Source organism: Chiloscyllium punctatum, chromosome 41 (assembly GCF_047496795.1).
Source record: "Chiloscyllium punctatum isolate Juve2018m chromosome 41, sChiPun1.3, whole genome shotgun sequence".
Lineage (NCBI taxonomy): Eukaryota > Metazoa > Chordata > Chondrichthyes > Orectolobiformes > Hemiscylliidae > Chiloscyllium > Chiloscyllium punctatum.
Genome location: NC_092779.1, coordinates 51,414,430 through 51,433,614, shown reverse-complemented (window position 1 = coordinate 51,433,614; position 19,185 = coordinate 51,414,430). Strand labels below are relative to the sequence as shown.

General features: G+C 42.0%; 1 protein-coding gene across 3 annotated transcripts in view; it reads left to right on the top strand.

Annotated features, from left to right (window-relative positions):
- mboat1 (membrane bound O-acyltransferase domain containing 1) overlaps nucleotides 1–19,185 on the top strand; it is a 123,159-nt gene that overhangs the window by 32,167 nt on the left and 71,807 nt on the right. For 2 of the 3 annotated variants that reach the window (XR_011955060.1, XM_072560909.1), the window contains exon 2: nucleotides 1,365–1,510. The exons of the other annotated variant lie outside the window; for it this stretch is intronic. Coding sequence is in view for 1 of the 2 variants with exons in the window: in XM_072560909.1 (XP_072417010.1) it covers nucleotides 1,365–1,510 (146 nt within the window). In the remaining variant the exon portion in view is untranslated. The remainder of the gene's footprint in view (nucleotides 1–1,364; nucleotides 1,511–19,185) is intronic. 3 annotated transcript variants of the gene reach the window in all.

Here is a 19,185-nt window from a genome sequence, read left to right as displayed (position 1 = left end):
ATTTGTAACCAAACAATTTCATTTTAAACATAACATTTTATTTAAACATCTGCTTATGTATCAGAGGTTTCTCTCACATAATGTGAGTTTCTTCTATCCTGCCACCTTTGAATACACCTTCTTTAAAACTCCTGTATGCACATCTCAAGACACTATTGTACTGTATGCTACTGGAGGCCCAACTATTAGGGAGGTGGGTGGGGTGAGGGGTTTTGCTGGAGCTGGGAGCTTTTTTTAAGCAGCACTCCAGTTCCATAATCTCTACCTCAGACTTGGATAAAGATTGTCATACCACTTATCATCGCAAGATCAAAATCCTGGAACTGATTAATGCCATCACGCAGAATGTGGGTTGTTTTAAAAAAAAGTTTGCTACCACTTTTACAAGGGCAGTTTGAGATGGCCAGTATTTAGCTTGTAGGTCAAAAACCTTCGGTATGAGTTTTAGAATGAGATGTGGAGAGAACAGCAAGACAGGAGGGAGGGTAGAAAACAACATTGAGAATGGGAGGTAAGATTTATAAATTTTCATTTCTGAGCAGCATTGGGAAAGCAAATGAGTACGAGATTAGATTTACTGATATGCTAATGGGAAATGGAAGTTCTTTTCTTTTCCTTTATCAGACTGAGATTTATGATTTTTGTTCATGCCAAGTGTCAGCAGTACTGTACATGCCAAAATTTACAACTGGGAAGAAATATGTTGTATAATCCTAATCCTTTGAATACCCACCCATAGTAAGAAGCTTTATTTAAAAGTTTAATAGGATATTTTTCCTCTTCGAAAACCTGATAAATAGTAATGTCTAAGAACTGCAACTTTTTAAATTAGATGCAGTCAGAATGGTTCGCTAAGTAATCTAATGTAAACCACATTAGAAACCAGACATAAGTAACTGTCTCATAATTGTAGAATATCTTTCAAAATCATACTAAAATGTTTCATTAATTTTGATCAACGTCTGAGCTAATGGTTATGATGTACAATTTGTAATTGTACATCTGTTTATACATGAGAATTTTGTGGATTCTATATTTTATGAGGTCGTACTGCTCATAATGTTACCTGGTATTAAATTGATCTGAGCTGGGAAACCAGTTGGACAGTAAACTCTGGTACCCCACTTACCGAGGAAAAACAATCTACATCCGGAAACCAAGCACTGCACAGTGAATTATTAACTGATTTTACTCGATCAGGAATAGGAAACTGCTGAGCTTATGCCATTTATTTCCAACATAGGTTTCTAGCAACGTCTGTCTAAAAGCTGACTTACAGAGCAGGCAGGGTTGCAATAGTAGATGTGCCTTGAATGAAGGTCTGGCTCCTGTTGGTTCAGGCTACTTTTTGTTTTGTTTTGCAGGTGAATTTTGCAGTATGTCAGTTGTTTGCCCTTTTTGCAGCCTTCTGGTTCCGTCTTTATCTCAGTCCCAGTCGAGCTGGTGTTATTGTACGTCATGTGGTCATCACAATGCTTGGCATATATTTTGCTATCTTCTGCTTTGGATGGTAAGTTTACAAAAGGCTAAAGTTTATTATTACAATCTATCCCATCTCCCATATCAGTATAAATTTATCTGTGTACTGATCTAATTAGGATTTGTTGCTGAGACACCAGTAATGTTTCTGATTTCAGCCAAACTGTTTTGGATACAATGTTAATTCAATAGGAACTTGCGAACAGCAAAATTAATGTGAAAACCATGATATTAATTTGTTTTTCTGTCCTGTTTGAAGAGTACTGATAAATCAACAATGCTCTGTGATAACTGTCATGTGTAACACAGTGGTAGCACTCACCTCTCAGGCAGAATATAATGCAGGCTGACGCACCCAACGCAGTACTGAGGGAGTGCAGCATTATTGGAGATGTCAACTCACGGATGAGGCTTTAAACTGTGACCCTGCCTTTATTTCAAAATGGACAATTAACAAATACTCTGTTAAACTATAAAGCTAATTATAATGTGCTGAGTTTGTGCCGCATGCTACATTTTTTTCTTTCTTTATTTCGAAGTAAACCTTATGCTTGTTACTTTTAAATAAGTCACTTTCCATGTATATGTCACCTTGAAGCTTGTTTGAAGGTGGGATGGGGTGGGAACGACACTTAACTAGCAGCAGGAAGATGAACAATTTTCTATCAGTGGCTGTTGGAGGAATTTCCATTTAGGATTTTGTGAGTTATCTACTGGGAGTGGAGTTTATACTTCGTTCATAGACATTCTGTGCCTCATTAGGAAAGGGAAAAGGGCTATTTGCCACCTTCTAACCCCATCCACCCAGACCTTGCTTCCGAACTTTGCCAGCCAGTGGGGCTTTGATTGCATTACTTATTTTTATAAGGGATTAAAAGAAGGTATGTATAGTGAAAGGGATTTTATGGATGAGGGCTTATTTTTGAATAGTGAATTCATCAACAGGCACTGAATAAGTTTATTTAATCTAAACATTGTGCTGTGAGATCTGTCTATAATTGATACAGAATACTGGAGGGTGTAAGAGCAAAGGATAGTGATTGGAGAGCATGGATTGTCCTGGGTTGGTATGCATCAAGGCTATAAATGGCGATGGGAATGTATAGGAGGGCTGACTTTGGCATGAGAGGCTGTTGGGATGGGGGAATGAGGTGGCATGGATGAGGCATCAAGAAATGTGAAAGGTTGTTAATTTCTCTTTTCACGGCTCTAACAGAATCTTGGAGCACTGAGGCTGGCCCTTCCCACAGCACACCATCATACTCTGGGCCAGTGGCCATTTTGATATGTTCCTATCTGCTCTATCTGGAACAAGGTTCCAGCCATCCAGTGCACTTTATCCAGGGTTGGATTTGCAAAGCCGGATTTTGTCCGGACTCTGCTTCCAATTCCAGAATAAAAGTTCAGGTGGTAATATTTCAGATTGATAACCAGTCATCAGAAGTGGAAGAGGTTTGAATTATGATGGGTGTGAAGCAAGATACAAAGGCTTGAAAGGTGAGTTTGGAGTACTGTACGTATGAAAGAACAGCAAGGTCAGTGGTAAGTTGGAAGGCATTAAATGGTCAAAACTGTGTGGATCAAGGCAAAGGCAGTGTTGTTGGGGCAAGTAAAGAAACCAAAGTTGAGTCTGGTGTGAATACAGAATTGGTTTGATAGCGTGGCTTTGAGCTTCCTTTTTGCCATATATTTCAATGCTTCACTTTGCTCCCCCTCGACATCTGTGTCTTTGTTTTCATGCAGTGTTCCAATGAAGCTGTATGTAATCTCTAGGAGCAGTCCTTCATTTTTTTTCCATTAGGTAATTGACAGCCTCCGAGGTTCATTAAATTCAGTGTTTTCAGATCATAATTTCTGCCCTCATTTTGTCTCCCTCTTTGTTCCTGGTTTCCACTTGTTTTTCTTTTAGTTTCTGTGAGCAGCTGTTCATAATTCTGCCATTCACAACTCTCTTCCTGTCGGCATGCTTGCTTAAAACTTGTTCCATTTCAAGTTCTGATGAAAGGTTGTTGACCTGAAATATTAGCAAATGTAGAGAGACAAATAAAGTTAACTGATCTGTTTAAAATACCCAACATTTTATGTTTTTGCTACAGGATTAATAGTTTAGTTTTAATACAGTCCTTACAGTTGGTTCTGAGAAAGTTGTAATGGCCTTACCTCCAATTAGTAGTCTTTGCAGAGTTTTGCAATAAACGGTCAGTATTGAAATCCAGCTCATGCAGTTGAGCTGGCAATGATGGGAAGCCCAGAATTATGTGAAGCAACACTTCAGAAAAGCACCAAAGAGGAAGTAGGCATCACTTGGCCCATGGGTTGTATTAGGATTGTAGCTACTCTTTTTAACCATTTTTATTAAATTCCAAACCTGAAAAGAAGCTTCCTTAGCACTGGAAATCCGATAGAGGCAGACGTCTGATTTCCTCTGACAAGATCACTTCTTGTGTTGCATTTGTTTGTAATTTGTCTGACTTAAAATTGTAGACTTTTATAACTTAGTATGTGACTTCAGAGAACCATGTTGCTGTCTCCACACAGCTGACACTGTTCAAGCCAATGATTAAGATAAAACAAGGCTCTCTGAAGTCACATACTTTTATCTTAATCATTGGCTTGAACAGTGTCAGCTGTGTGGAGACAGCAACATGGTGGCATTGCAGCCTAGTTGGTTTCCCATTATAACGTAGGAACAAGAGTAGATTATTCATCCCATTAAGCTTGCCACACTATTTAAATAAAATCATGGCTGATTGAATAGCTCCGTTGCCTTTTAACCATCCTATCTCCACAGCCTTGTATGCCACTGGTAATCCAAAATCTATCAATCTCTAATTTAAGAATACTTAGTCATGTGAGCATCCATAGCCTACAGTGGTAGAGAATTCCAAAGTTTGAAAAAAAACCTTCTCCTCATCTCAGACTTAAGTGGCCTTACCCTTATTTTAAATTGTGCCCCTGGTTCGAGACTCCCCACTCAGGAGAAATGTCTCCTCTGCATCTACCCTGTTGATCCCTTTAAGTATTTTGCAAGTTTTATTGCAATCTGTCCTCATTTTGGGCTATGAGGAAGTTGTTGATTGAAGGTATTCCTCCTTTTCTTAAGCAGGTGTTATCAGAAGACCTGTCCAGAAATGTGGAGCTCTGTAAAGCCAAAAACCATGGAAACTGGTGGCATTCCATCATTGCTTAGTGCTATCACAAAGATCCAGGCAGTGTTTCTGCTTGTATCTCAAATTGGTTTTAGTTGCATATGGTGAATCACAAATTAATTTTTTTTATTTATAAGAACAAAATATTGTAAACACTGGAAATCTTAAATAAAAATAGAAACTTCTAGAAATATTTAAGACCTCAGACAACATTTTGTAAGAGAGAAACAGTTTATTTGAGGTCTTTTCCTCAGGGTAGGGGAATCCAAAACTAGAGGGCATATGTTTAAGGTGAGAGGGGAAAGATTTAAGGACATTTTCATGCAGAGGGTGGTGTGTGTGTATTAAATGAGCTGCCAGAGGAAGTGGTGGAGGATGGTACAGTTACAACATTTAAAAGGCATCTGGATATGAATAAGAAGGGTTTAGATGGATATGGACCAACTGCTGGCAAATGGGACTCGATTAATTTAGGATATCTGGTCGGCATGGACAAGTTGAATCGAAGGGTCTGTTTCCTTGCTGTACAGCTCTGACTTGATGACTTATGTCTGTGACTTGCCATTAATATGGGAAAAATTAGGTATCTAATAAGTTTTAAGAAAATGAAGCTTGTGAAGGTGGAAAAAAGAACAAAAGATAAGGTGTGTGGGTAAGGAAAAGAGCAGGAGAGATTGGCATGGTGGCTCAGTGGTTAGCACTGCTGCCTCTCAGCACCAGGGATCTGGGTTCAATTCTAGCCTCTGGCAACTGCCTGTGTAGAGTTTGCATGTTCTCCCAGTGTGTGCGTGTTTTTCTGTCAGGTGCTCCAGTTTCCTCCCACAGTCCAAAAATGTGCAGGTTAGGTGGATTGGCCATGCTAATTTACCTGTCGTGTCCAGGGATGCACAAACTAGAGGGATTAGTGGTGGAAAGTGCATAGGGGTACAGGCATAGGTTAGGGGTGATGGGTCTGGAAGGAATGCTCTTTGAAGGGTCAGTGTAGACTCGATGGGTTGAATGGCCTGCTTCCACAGTGTAGAGATTCTATGAATAGCAGGCGATGTTAATTAACAAAAGCTATCACTTTCCATGGAAGTGAAAATAAGAGAAATAATGAAACTGTTTCAGAAGGGTGGTAAGGACAAACCAAGGAATTATAGACCAGTGAGCCTGGCATTGGCGGTGGCAAGTTGTTGGAGGAAATCCTGAGGGACAGGATGTACATGTTTTGGAAAGGCAAGGACTGATTACAGATAGCCAACATGGCTTTGTGTGTGGGAAATCATGTCTCACAAACTTGATTGAGTTTTTTGAAGAAGTAACAAAGAGGATTGATGAGGGCAGAGCAGTAGATGTGATCTATATGGACTTCAGTAAGACGTTCGACAAGGTTCCCCATGGGAGATTGATTAGCACGTTCACATCTCACGGAGAACTAGCCATTTGGATTCAGAACTGGCTCAAAGGTAGAAGACAGAGGGTGGTGGTGGAGGGTTGTTTTTTTAGATTGGAAGCCTGTGACCAGTGGCGTGCCACAAGGATCGGTGCTGGGTCCTCTACTTTTTGTCATTTACGTAAATGATTTGGATTCGAGCATAAGAGGTACAGTTAGTAAATTTGCAAATGACACCAAAATTTGAGGTGTAGTGGACAGCAAAGAGGGTTACCTCCGATTACAACAGGATCTTGACCAGATGGACCAATAGGCTGAGAAGTGGAAGATGGAGTTTAATTCAGACAAATGCATTTTGGGAAAGCAAATCTTAGCAGGACATATACACTGAATGGTAAGGTCCTAGGGAGTGTTGCTGAACAAAGAGACCTTGGAGTGCAGGTTCATAGCTCCTTGAAAGTGGAGTCGCAGGTAGATAGGATAGTGAAGGCTGCGTATGGTGTGCTTTCCTTTATTGGTCAGAGTATTCAGTATAGGAGTTGGGAGGTCATGTTGTGGCTGTTCAGGACATTTGTTAGGCCACTGTTGGAATATTGCGTGCAATTCTAGTCTCCTTCCTATCGGAAAGAGGTTGTGAAACTTGAAAGGGTTCAGAAAAGATTTACAAGGATGTTGCCAGGGTTGGAGGATTTGAGTTATAGGGAGAGGCTGAACAGGCTGGGGCTGTTTTCCCTGGAGCGTTGGAGGCTGAGGGGTGACCCTATAGAGGTTTAAAAAATTATGAGGGGCATGGATAGGGTAAATAGGCAAAGCCTTTTCCCTGGGGTCAGGGAGTCCAGAACTCGAGGGCCATGGTTTAGGGTGAGCGGGGAAAGATACAAAAGAGACCTTTGGGGCAACTTTTTCACACAGAGGGTGGTACGTATATGGAATGAGCTGCCAGAGGAAGTGGTAGAAGCTGGTACAATTGCAACATTTAAGAGGCATTTGGATGGGTATATGAATAGGAAGGGTTTGGAGGGATATGGGCCAGGTGCTGGCAGGTGGGACTAGATTGGGTTTGGATATCTGGTTGGCATGGACGGGTTGGACCGAAGGGTCTGTTTCCATGCCATACATCTCTATGTCTCTATGACTCTCAATGTATGGTATATGTTGGGTGGAAAATTGTTGCCATCTCTTAAATTGATACTGGAGTACTGATGAAGGGCTTATACCCAAAACTTTGATTCTGCTGCTCCTCAGATGCTGCGTGACCTGCTGCACTTTTCCAGCATCACACTCTCGACTCTTCTCCAGCATCTGCAGTCCTCACTTTCACCTACTGGAGTAGGTGAGTCAGTGTATGTGCATAATGTTATCTGCTAGATCCAGGATTGCAAGTTTGTACTGAACAGGAATTTGTCCTTCTGTTATCTCTGTTGAAAGCAGCATGACTCGACCATCTGTGATTTATAAATTGCAGGATGAGGTGTAAGTAGGATGTGAAAAAGTGGATTAGATAGACAGGTGCAATCATCTTTCATGGTTTCAACCTTGCCACTGACCACTGCCTTACTCCAATGATGGCTATCACTGTCTCCTTCGTTGAGGTGAGGGTGTATAATCCATGCTTAATCCCTGTCATCTGTTGCTGCTGCTTCCATTCATTGGTTATTTTCTCCTATTAGAAAAAAGTGTGACAATCGTAGTCCTGTCCAGATCATCTGGGCTATATTGGCTATAACAGTTAACTGCCACAAATGACTTTTTAGTTCCACTTGGAAAACCTCTTAATGGGTGAGGACCTGTAGTACGTCCTCCAGAGCTGCACCATAGGGTCTTGGGCGCACGCTCTCACTTGCTGGAGCTTTTTTTTTCAAATGTTCTCTTGCCCATAACCCCTGTTTCACCACTTCATATTCTGCTGCAGCTGGGTACACTTTATTTTTAGATCATGCTGGCATTGTACGAACTTGGACTCCCTTCTGTGATACATTAAAGAACTGAAAAATATGTGTCAGGCCACACACTGCTATCTTAATTAGTAGGCAGCGTGATGTTTGCTGTACACAGTAGATTACTTTGAATGGGCAAGAGTTGGTCATTCCTCATGACTTTCTTCTCTACTTCTGAGGGCAGTTAAATTTTTAGTTCTGGGAATATTTCAGCAATGTCTTCCATGAAAGGCTAAACTAAAAAAGCACCAACTTTGCACATTAGGAACTTCCATGTTTCCGCATTTTTCGCTTCGATTCATTGGTAGAATGGTTACAGCACAGCAGGAAGCCAGTCTGTATAACAGCAATTTAGCTAGTCCCAATGTCATATTCTTTCCCCACTACACTGCAATTTATTTCCCATCATCTGTTTATTCCAGCTGCTTTTGATAGCCATGGTAGAATCTGACTTCACCACTCTTTCAAGTAGATACAACTTCAAAATAAATTGACTTTGTAGTTCAGAAGTCAACATTCACAGTAATGAGGGCAAAGGGCAAGACAGTTCTTTTTCAGCTGACTAAACTCTGAAAGCAGGGTGAACCTCTTCTCGTAAATAACCTTAGTGAATTGAAGTTTGTCTAGGTTTGCAACTCAAGTTACCAGTATACAAATATTTTGTAATCTGAAAAATTATTTAGGGTTTCAAATGCTTTAGCTGTATTAAAATTAATTCTAAAAGACTGGATAAACTATCACTTAGAAAAGTACAGATTAATCCACAGTAGCATGGTTTTGTTGAGGGAAAATCACATCTTAGCATCTTTATTGAATTTTTTTGTTGAAGTATCATGGATTTGATAAGGTGTAGAGGTGGCAACTTGGCTCAATGTTTGAACTGGCTATTAGAATGAACATCATGATGTAGTACTATCCTTCTCTCCTTTTCCCATAACCCTGCATGTTAATTCTATTTGAATAATCATCTATTGCTCTCTCAAATGCTTCAATTGAACCTGTCTCCACCACATTTCTTGGTAGTGTATTCCAGACACGAACCACCTGTTGTATGAAAAAGTTCCTTCTTGCATCACGTTTACTACTTTGCAAATCACTTGAAATTTGTGTTTGCTCGTTTCTTGATTTGTTTGTGAATAGCAACAGTTTCTCCCTCTCTATTCTGCCCAGAACTCTGATTTTGAAGACTTCAATCATATTTCTCCTAGGCCTTTCCTGTAAGGAAAATAGTCACAACTTTTCTAATCTGTTTGCATCATTGAAATTTCTCACCCTGGAACCGTTCATGTGAACCTCTTCTGCATTCTGTCCAATGCGTTCATATCTTTCCTAAACGCGGGTCCGACTAATGTTTTAAACACCTTCAGCATAATCATCTTGCTGTTGTACTCTATACCCCTATTTATAAAGCCTCCGATACTGTATGCCTTTTTAATTGCTCTCCCTCTGTCCTGCTACCTTTAATGATTTGTGCACCTAGGATTTCTTGATCCTGCACATGCTTTAGAACAGTATCCTTTATGCTGTCTCCATGTTCTTTCTGCCAAAATATATCACCTCTCTGCATTGAACTTATTGTGCCACATATCCAGGCACTATGCCAACTTGTCAAAGTCCTTTGGAAGTTCTACATTTCCTCTTCACTTTTTACATTGCTTCCAAGATTTGGTATCTGCCAACTTCGAAATTGTCACAGTGAAATCTAGATCATTAATATTGTTACACCTCACTGAGGTGGCGCGCTGGAAGTCAAGCTTCTCTACTGCTGGAGTTGTCACAAAAGTTAAAGATTTTAGAGTACGCAGAATTCACCAATTTACTTATTTTTTGACCAGGTTGATATCCAGCTAGGAACACTAATTATGATTTATTATAAATAAATAGATTCTAGCTAAAAATAAACAACTCTGAACCAATTTCTGATTCTCCATTATAATTTCCGAGCCTCATTCTCTAAGGGGCCTATATTAACTTTAGCTTCTCTTTCCCTTTTTATACATTTACAGAAGCTCTTGCTGTCCATCTTTATATTACTTACAACTTTACCCTCAAAGTTTATCATCTTCCTCTTAATTATTTTCTGGTCATCTTTTATTGGTTCTTAAAACTTTCCCAATCTTGTGTCTTACCACTAATCTTTCCCACATTGTTTTTTATTCTTGCTTTAACTTCCCTTTTTAACCATGGTTGGCTTATTCCCTTCTTAGAAACCATCTTTTACACTGGGTTATAGCTTTTCTGTGACCCATGAACTATTTTCTCAAATGTTGGTCATTTTCCTCAACTGTCTTTGCTGCTCAAGTCCTTTCCCAGTCAACCCGAGCTAGCTCCACCCTCATTCCTTTGTAATTGCCCTTATTTAGGATTAGTTTCTGACCTAAGTTCCTTTCTCTCGAACTGTATGCTAAATTCTACCATATTACGGTCACTGAGGTATACAGCATGGAAACAGGCCCTTCAGCCCAACTGTTTCCTTAGGGGATCTTGTACTCTGATATTAGACCTGTCTCATTACACACCAGCAATTCTGAAATAGCCTGAGCCCTGGTTGGATCCAAAACACGTTGTTCTAGGACTCTGTGCTGAACACAAACTGTGTCCACTGCTGCCAATCTGGCTGTCTCAATCTGCTTAAAGATTAGAGTCACCCATGATTCATTTACTATCTTTTTTACAAGTCCTTATTATCTTCTAATTTATTCACAGTCATTAGGGGCACTATAGACCACTAGTTCCTAATCTTTTCAGTATCAACATACACTTCAATGAGACAAACAATTTCATGATACAGCCATCTTCCTTCAACTGAGGAAAGGACCCTCCATCCAAAAAGTTAACTCTTGATTACTCTCCACATATGCGGCCAGATCTGCTGAGCTTTTCCAGTAATTTCTATTTTATTCAGCTAAATTGATTGTATGTAGACATCACATTTGCTTGTACTTACTATGTCTTGGTTGGAATAGAGCACCAAGTGATCAGTGAGGCTGTAAGACCATAAGACATTGGAGTGGAAGTAAGGCCATTTGGCCCATCGAGTCCACTCCGCCATTTAATCATGGCTGATGGGCATTTCAACTCCACTTACCCGCATTCTCCCCGTAGCCCTTAATTCCTTGTGACATCAAGAATTTATCAATCTCTGCCTTGAAGACATTTAGTGTCCCGGCCTCCACTGCACTCCGCGGCAATGAATTCCACAGGCTCACCATCTCTGGCTGAAGAAATGTCTCCGCATTTCTGCTCTGAATTGACCCCCTCTAATTCTAAGGCTGTGCGCACGGGTCCCAGTCTCCCTACCTAATGGAAACAATTTCTTCGCGTCTACCCTTTCCAAGCCATGTATTATCTTGTAAGTTTCTATTAGATCTCCCCTTAACCTTCTAAACTCCAATGAGTACAATCCAAGGATCCTCAGCCGTTCCTCATATGTTAGACCAACCATTCCAGGGATCATCCGTGTGAATCTCCGCTGGACACACTGAAGTGCCAGTATGTCCCTCTTGAGGTGTGGGGCCTAAAACTGGACAAATGGGGCCTAACCAGAGCTTTATAAAGTCTCAGTAGCACATCGCTGCTTTTATATTCCAACCCTCTTGAGATAAATGACAACATTGCATTCGCTTTCTTAATCACAGATTCAATCTGCATGTTTACCTTTAGAGAATCCTTGACTAGCTCTCCCAGATCTCTCTGTACTTTGGCCACATGAATTTTGTCACCGTTTCGAAAGTAGTCCATGCTTCTATTCTTTTTTCCAAAGTGCAAGACCTCGCATTTGCTCACATTGAATTCCATCAGCCATTTCCTGGACCACTCTCTCAAACTGTCTAGATCCTTCTGCAGCGTCCCCACTTCCTCAGTACTACCTGCCTGTCCACCTATCTTCGTATCATAGGCAAACTTCGCTAGAATGCCCCCAGTCCCTTCATTCAGATCATTAATATATAACGTGAACAGCTGCGGCCCCAACACTGAACCCTGTGGGACACCACTTGTCACCGGCTGCCATTCCAAAAAAGAACCTCTTATCCCAACTCTCTGCATTCTGTCAGACAGCCAATCCTCAATCCATGCCAGTAGCTCACCTTGAACACCATGGGCCCTCACCTTACTCAGCAGCCTCCCGTGTGGCACCTTATCAAAGGCCTTTTGGAAGTCTAGATAGACCACATCCACTGGGTTTCCCTAGTCTAACCTACTTGTCACCTCTTCAAAGAATTCTAACAGGTTTGTCAGGCACAACCTCCCCTTACTAAATCCATGTTGACTTGTTTTAATCCGACCCTGCTCTTCCAAGAATTTAGAAACCTCATCCTTAACAATGGATTCTAGAATTTTACCAACAACCGAGGTTAGGCTAATTGGCCTATAATTTTCCATCTTTTGTCTTGATCCTGTCTTGAACAATGGGGTTACAGCAGTGGTCTTCCAACCATCCGGGACTTTCCCTGACTCCAGTGACTTTTGAAAGATCACAATCATCGCCTCTGCTATTTCCTCAGCCACCTCCCTCAGAACTGTAGGATGTAGCCCATCGGGGCCAGGAGATTGATCAATTTTAAGATCTTTTAGCTTTTCTAGCACTATCTCTTTTGTAATGGCAGCTATACTCAACTCAGCCCCCTGACTCCTTTTAATTGTTGGGATATTACTCATGTCTTCCACTGTGAAGACTGACGCAAAGTACTTATTAAGTTCTCCAACTATTTCCTTATCTCCCATCACTAGCCTTCCAGCATCAGTTTGAAGTGGCCTAATGTCTACTTTTGACTGTCGTTTGTTTCTTATGTATTGAAAGAAACTTTTACTATCATTTCTAATATTACTGACTAGCCTACCTTCATATTTGATCCTCTCCTTCCTTATTTCTCTCTTTGTTATCCACTGTTTGTTTTTGTAGCCTTTCCAATCTTCTGATTTCCCAGTGCTCTTGGCCACTTTATACGATCTCTCTTTTTCCTTAATACATTTCCTGACTTCCTTTGTCAGCCATGGCTGTCTAATCCCTCCCCGGATGATCTTTCTTTTGTTGGGGATGAACCTCTGTACAGTGTCCTCAATTTTACCCACAAACCCCTGCCATTTTTGTTCTACTGTCTTCCCTGCTAGGCTTTGCTTCCAGTCTATTTTCGTCAGTTCACCTCTCATGCCCTCATAATTACCTTTGTTTAACTGTAGCACCATTACATCCGATTTTGCCTTCTCTCTTTCAAACTGCAGACTGAACTCTACCATATTATGATCGCTGCTTCCTTAGTTTAAGATTTTTTGTAAAGTCTGGTTCATTACACAGCACTAGGTCCAGAATAGCCTGCTCCCTTGTGGGCTCCATGACAAGCTGTTCCAAAAAGCCATCCTGTAAGCATTCCAAGAATTCCCTTTCTTTGGATCCACTGGCAACATTATTTACCCAGTCCACCTGCATATTGAAGTCTCCCATAATCACCATGACCTTGCCTTTCTGACATGCCTTCTCTATTTCCCGGTACATGTTGCGCCTCTGGTCCTGACCACTGTTAGGAGGTCTTTACACAACTCCCATTATGGTTTTCTTGCCTTTGTGGTTCCTCAATTCCACCCCCACAGACTCCACATCATCCGACCCTATGTCATTCAGCGCTATAGATTTAATTTTGTTCTTAACTAACAAGGCCACCCCGCCCCATCTGCCCACCTCCCTGTCTTTTCGATAAGTTGTATATCCTTGGATGTTTAACTGCCAGTCCTGAACCCCCTGCAACCATGACTCTGTGATGCCTACCACATCATAATTATTCACGATGATCTGTGTCGTTAGTTCATCTACTTTGTTACGAATGCTACGAGCATTCAGGTAAAGTGCCTTAATGCTAACATTCTTATTAGAGATATTGGAAGTCATAAGACGTCCTAAGTTATCCTTCCTTTTTGTTGCATTCCCAATCTGCCTCAAGGTTAAATCCACCTGCATACATGCTATCCTCCTGCTTATCTTTCTATTTAAGTCCATACTCCCTGTTACTTTCACTACCCCCCCCTCCCCCCAACTCAGGAGTTTAAAGTCCTACTGACCACCCTATTTATCCTCTTCGCTAGAACATTGGTACCAGATCGGTTCAGGTGGAGACCGTCCCAATGATACAGATCCCCCCGGTTCCAAAACTGATGCCAATGCCCCATGAAATGGAATCCCTCTTTCCCACACCAATCCCTTAGCCATGTGTTTACTTCCCTAATTTTCTTATCCCTATGCCAATTGGCACATGGCTCGGGCAGTAATCTGGAGATTATGACCCTTGAGGACCTGTACTTCAATTTCCTTCCTAGTGCTCGATAATCCCCAAACAAGTCCTCCACCCTAGCTTTGCCTATGTTGTTAGTCCCAACGTGGACCACAACAACTGGATCCTCCCCCTCCTGCTCCAATATCGTTTCAAACTGGTCGGAGATGTCCCGCACCCTGGCACTGGGCAGGCAACACACCATGCGAGACTCCCGATCCAACTTCCATAGGATACTATCTGTCCCCCTAATTATAGAATCCCCTATAACAACTACTTATCTTTTTGCTCCCTCCTCTTGAATGGCCTTCTGAACCATGGTGCCGTGGTCAGCTGGCTCATCCTGTCCAGAGCCCTTTTCCTCATTTGTATAGGGAGCAAGAATCTCATACCTGTTGGACAAGGTCAAGGGGTGAGGCTCCTGAACTCAAGATCCCCCTGTCTGCCTCACTTACAGTCACACTCTGATGTCCCTGACCACTAACTGAATGTGAATTACTTAATCTCCCAGGTGTGACTGCCTCCTGAAACAAAGCATCCAGGTAACTCTTCCCCCTCCCGGATGTGCCGCAGTGTTTGAAGCTCAGATTCCAGATCATCAACTCTGAGCCGGAGTTCTTCCAGCAACCAACACTTGCTGCAGATGTGGTCACTGCCATTCACAATGGGATCAGCCTGCTCCCACATTGTACAGCTACAGCACATCACCTGCCCAGCCATCTCTGCTTTATTACTTTGTATAGGTTTGAGTTAAAATACTTTCTAATACCTCTCTGCTATAGTCTTTTTCTAAAAACCAATTAATAGATAAACCATAAAATTTTTAACCATTCACTGATAAAGAAATAGAAAATCCTTACCTTAACAAACCAGAGTCCTATTTTTGGTTAGAGGAGGGGGTGCGGGTGGGAGACACAACACGTGTAGTGTCTCGGGTTCAGCCACTGCCCAGATATATTACCGGCAGTCCCCTGGTTGTCGCTCCCGCTCTTCCTACTTATTAACTAGGTTAGAGGAGGAGGGCGGGTGGGAGATACTACAGTAATAGAGTCTCAGGTTTAGCCGCCTTGCTGATATATATGGTCACTGCTCTCCTTCCCGGCTGCCCCTCTGGTCCACGTCACTTCCTCCGCTGCTCCCGCTCCTTCTGTGAAAGAGAAAAACACCACTGCCTGCTACCGGTAAGTAATTTTAATAAAAACTGCCTTACCTTATCTGCAGTCTTCCGAGTTCGTTCTACCTCTGCTGCTGCTCGCACTTAAAATGGCCGTTGGCGTTGAAGGGTGAGTATTTATGCTCACTGCTTACCTTCCCAGCTACCCCTCTGGTCCTCATCACTTCTTTCGTTGCTCCCGCTCCTTAGCTGCAGTCTTCCGAGTTCATCCTACCTCCGCTGCTGCTCGCACTTCAAAATCCCTTGTGACCTCCTCACTCTGGGCTTATCATCCCATCTCGCCATCACCCACCTGCTTCTCACAACAGGCACTCATCTTACCGTGCAGCTAGTCATAGAGGAAGCCCAGTTGCCAGTGGCAACTATGCGGCTCAGGTAAGGCAGTAATCAGAACCCCTGTCCCCTGAATTCTGTTCCAACACACACACTATGCGTTCTAGCTCCCGCAGTCACCATGTTTTCAGCTCTGCTCTGGAATGACCCTCGGTAGCAGCAGTGCATGATCTGACTGGCTCAACTCAGCTCAGCAAAGGGGCAAAGGCCGAACGTAACAGACACTGGTCTGTATACAGAGTGACAGTGCTGTGCACCAGCAAGAGCCAGTGCACTGGGAGCTCTTTTCCCTTTACCCTGTGATAGGGCCCAGTACCAATCTGTCTCCCACCACCATAATCATCTTCCTAGAGCCTCCTTGTAGTCTGAGAAACACCTACTCCTGAGATCTGTAAAATGGTCAGTCAGTCAAATTGATCGTCAGCACTTGTAGCTGGGGCTTCCTGTCCATAGAAGAGTGCAAGTCCAACCCTGAGCCAGGGAAGAAGTTAATAGAGGGATGACTACTTGGTCCAAGAATGGAGTTTTTTTTAAGAGAGTGCCTTGAAGGCAGAAAGCGAGATGTGCAAATGGAGAGACTTGTGCAGGGAATTCGAGTGTGGGGCTTGGAAGTGTATTGACACAGTTTCCATACTGAGGTGAAGGAAGAGAGAAAATATGGATTCAGATAAACATGGTGAAAGTGCAAAGGTTTGTGTGATGTGATGGTCTTGGGCTGGAATAGTTGGGGCTGGCAGAGAAAATAGTACTGAATTAGGATCAGGCCTGTATTGGCAAAATATCTTGTTTATGAGAGAATCAAAAGTTTCAATGTTTGTATTTGTCATTTATATAAATGATTTGGATGTGAACATAGGAGGTATAGTTCGTAAGGTTGCAGATGACACTAAAATTAGAGGTGAAGTGGAGAACAAAGAAAGTTACCTCAAGAGTTCAATGAGATTTTGATCAGATGGGCCAATGGGCCAAGGAGTGGCAGATGAAGATTAATTTAGATAAATAAGAGGTGCTGCATTTTGGAAAGGCAAATCAGGGCAGGACTTAATGCTAAGGTCCTGGGGAGTGTTGCTGAACAAAAAGACCTTGGATTTGAGGTTCATAGTTCTTTGAAAGTGGAGTCGCAGCTAGTGAAGAAAGCATTTGGTATGTTTGCCTTTACTGGTCAGTGCATTAAGTACAGGGGTTGGGAGGTTGTGTTGCAGCTGTGCAGGACAATGGTTAGGCCATTATTGGAATATTATGTCCAACTCTGGTCTCCCTGCTACAAGAGGGATGTTGTAAAACTTGAAAGGTTTCAGAAAAGATTTCCAAGCATGTTACTTGGTTTGGAGGGTTTGAGCTATAGGGAGAGGATGAATAGGCTTCTTTGCCTGGAGTGTCGGAGACTGAGGGGTGACCTTATAGAGGTTTATAAAATCATGATGGGCATAGATAGAGTAAATAAATGAGGTCTTTTCCCTGGTGTGGGGGAGTCCAAAACTATGCATAGGTTTAGGGTGAGAAGGGAAAGATTTAAAAGGGACCCAAGGGGCAACTTTCTCACACAGTTGGTGGTGCATGTATGGAATGAGCTGCCAGAGGAAGTGGTGGTGGTTGGTACAATTACAGCATTTAAGAGGCATCTGGATGGGTAGATGTATAGGAAGGGTTTAGAAGGATATGGCCCAATGTTGGCAAATGGGACTAGATTTATTTAGAAAACACCATTTCAGTGTGGATGAGTCTGACCAAAGGGTCTGTTTCTGTGCTGTTATATCTATGACTCTGTGGAATGGATTATTTTTTGTTTTGACTTTTGGACATAGGCATCACTGGCTAGCATTTATTACCCATCTTTGTTGACCTTGAGAAGGTGGTGGTGAGCTGCCTTGAATCGCTGTAGTCCATAGTCCAAGTGCTATAGATAGACCCATAATGCCCTTAAGGACAGAATGCCAGGATATTGACGCAGCGGCAGTGAAGGAACAGCGATAAATTTCCAAGTCAGGATGATAAGTGGTTTGGAGTGGAATTTACAGATGGAGGTGTTCCCATGCATCTGCTGTCCTCCTCCTTTAAGATGGAGGTGATTGTGGGTTTGGAAGGTGCTGTCTGAGGGCCTTTAGTGAATTTCTGAATTGCACCTTGTAAGTATTACATAGTGCTGCTCCTTAGTTTTAGTGGTGAATGGAATGGATGTTTGTGGATGTGGTGCCAGTCAAGGAGGCTGCTTTGTCCTGGATGGTGTCTAGCTTCTTGAGTGTTCTTGGAGACACCCATCTCAACAAATAGAGTTTCCATCGCACTTCTGACTTGTACCTTGTAGATGGTGGATATGCTTTGGGGAGTCAGGAGGACATGAGTTACTTGTAGCAGTCTTCCTAATCTCTGACCTGCTCTTGTAGCTACTGTGTGTATGCCTTGAGTCCAGATGATGTTCTGATCAATGGTAACCTTCAGTATGTTGATAGTGGAGCCAATGAATGCCAAGAGTGGTGATTAGAAGTCTCTTGTTGGAGATGGCCATTTTCTGGTATTTGTAGGGCATGAATGTAACTTGCCATGTGTCAGCCCAAATCTGGATATTATCCAGACCTTGTTGCATTTTATTGTGGACTGCTTCAGTATCTGAGGAGTCCCGAATGGTGCTGAAAATTGTGCAATCAGAGTTAAACACACTCACTCTGACCTTATGAAGGAGGGAAGATCATTGAAGAAGCTGCAAATGAATGGTGATAAATGGAAGGCCAAAAGTTTGAACTTGAAAGGAGAACTGTAAAATTAGTTTGAATGATGTTGTCCGGCAATGGATCAGAAAGAGGTGGGATAGGAAGGGCACAGAAAGGTGAAATACAAGAAAGTAATTGGAGATGGTCATTGCACTATTGGGAAATTGGGAATTTAGGTAGGAGAATATATTTGTTGAAGAGTGAACAAGAGAATGAAGAATTTAGAGGACCCATAGAGCTGAGGTAGAGAATGAAATCATTGAAGATGAGGCATTTAATGCAGACTCTAGGGAGAAGCTGATATCTCAGTGAGAAACCTAGGGCTGCATTCTGAGTGGTGGACAAGGAGGATTTTAAAGAGCTGAAAGGGTTAGAAGAAGGTAAGATTGACAGCAAAGTTGACAGAGCATATTATTTCCAGTATTATAGAGGTATGTAGAACAAGGCATTGGTTATAAAATTAAATCCAAGTAATTTACTGCACTGAGGAGATAGTGGTTTAGTGATAATGCCACTGAGTTACTAACCTAAAGGTCGAGGCTCAAGCTGTGGGGACACTGGTTTAAATCATTCTATCACATCTGATTGGAATTTGGATTGAGTTAATAAATCTGCAATATTAAGTTAGTCTTGGTAATGGTGACCTTCTCAACTACCATCAAATGACAAAAAATAATCACCAATAATCTGGAATTAAATGCCAGCCTGATAGCGACTGTATTGTCATAAAACCCATCTATCTGATGAATGTCCATTTGGAAGGAAAT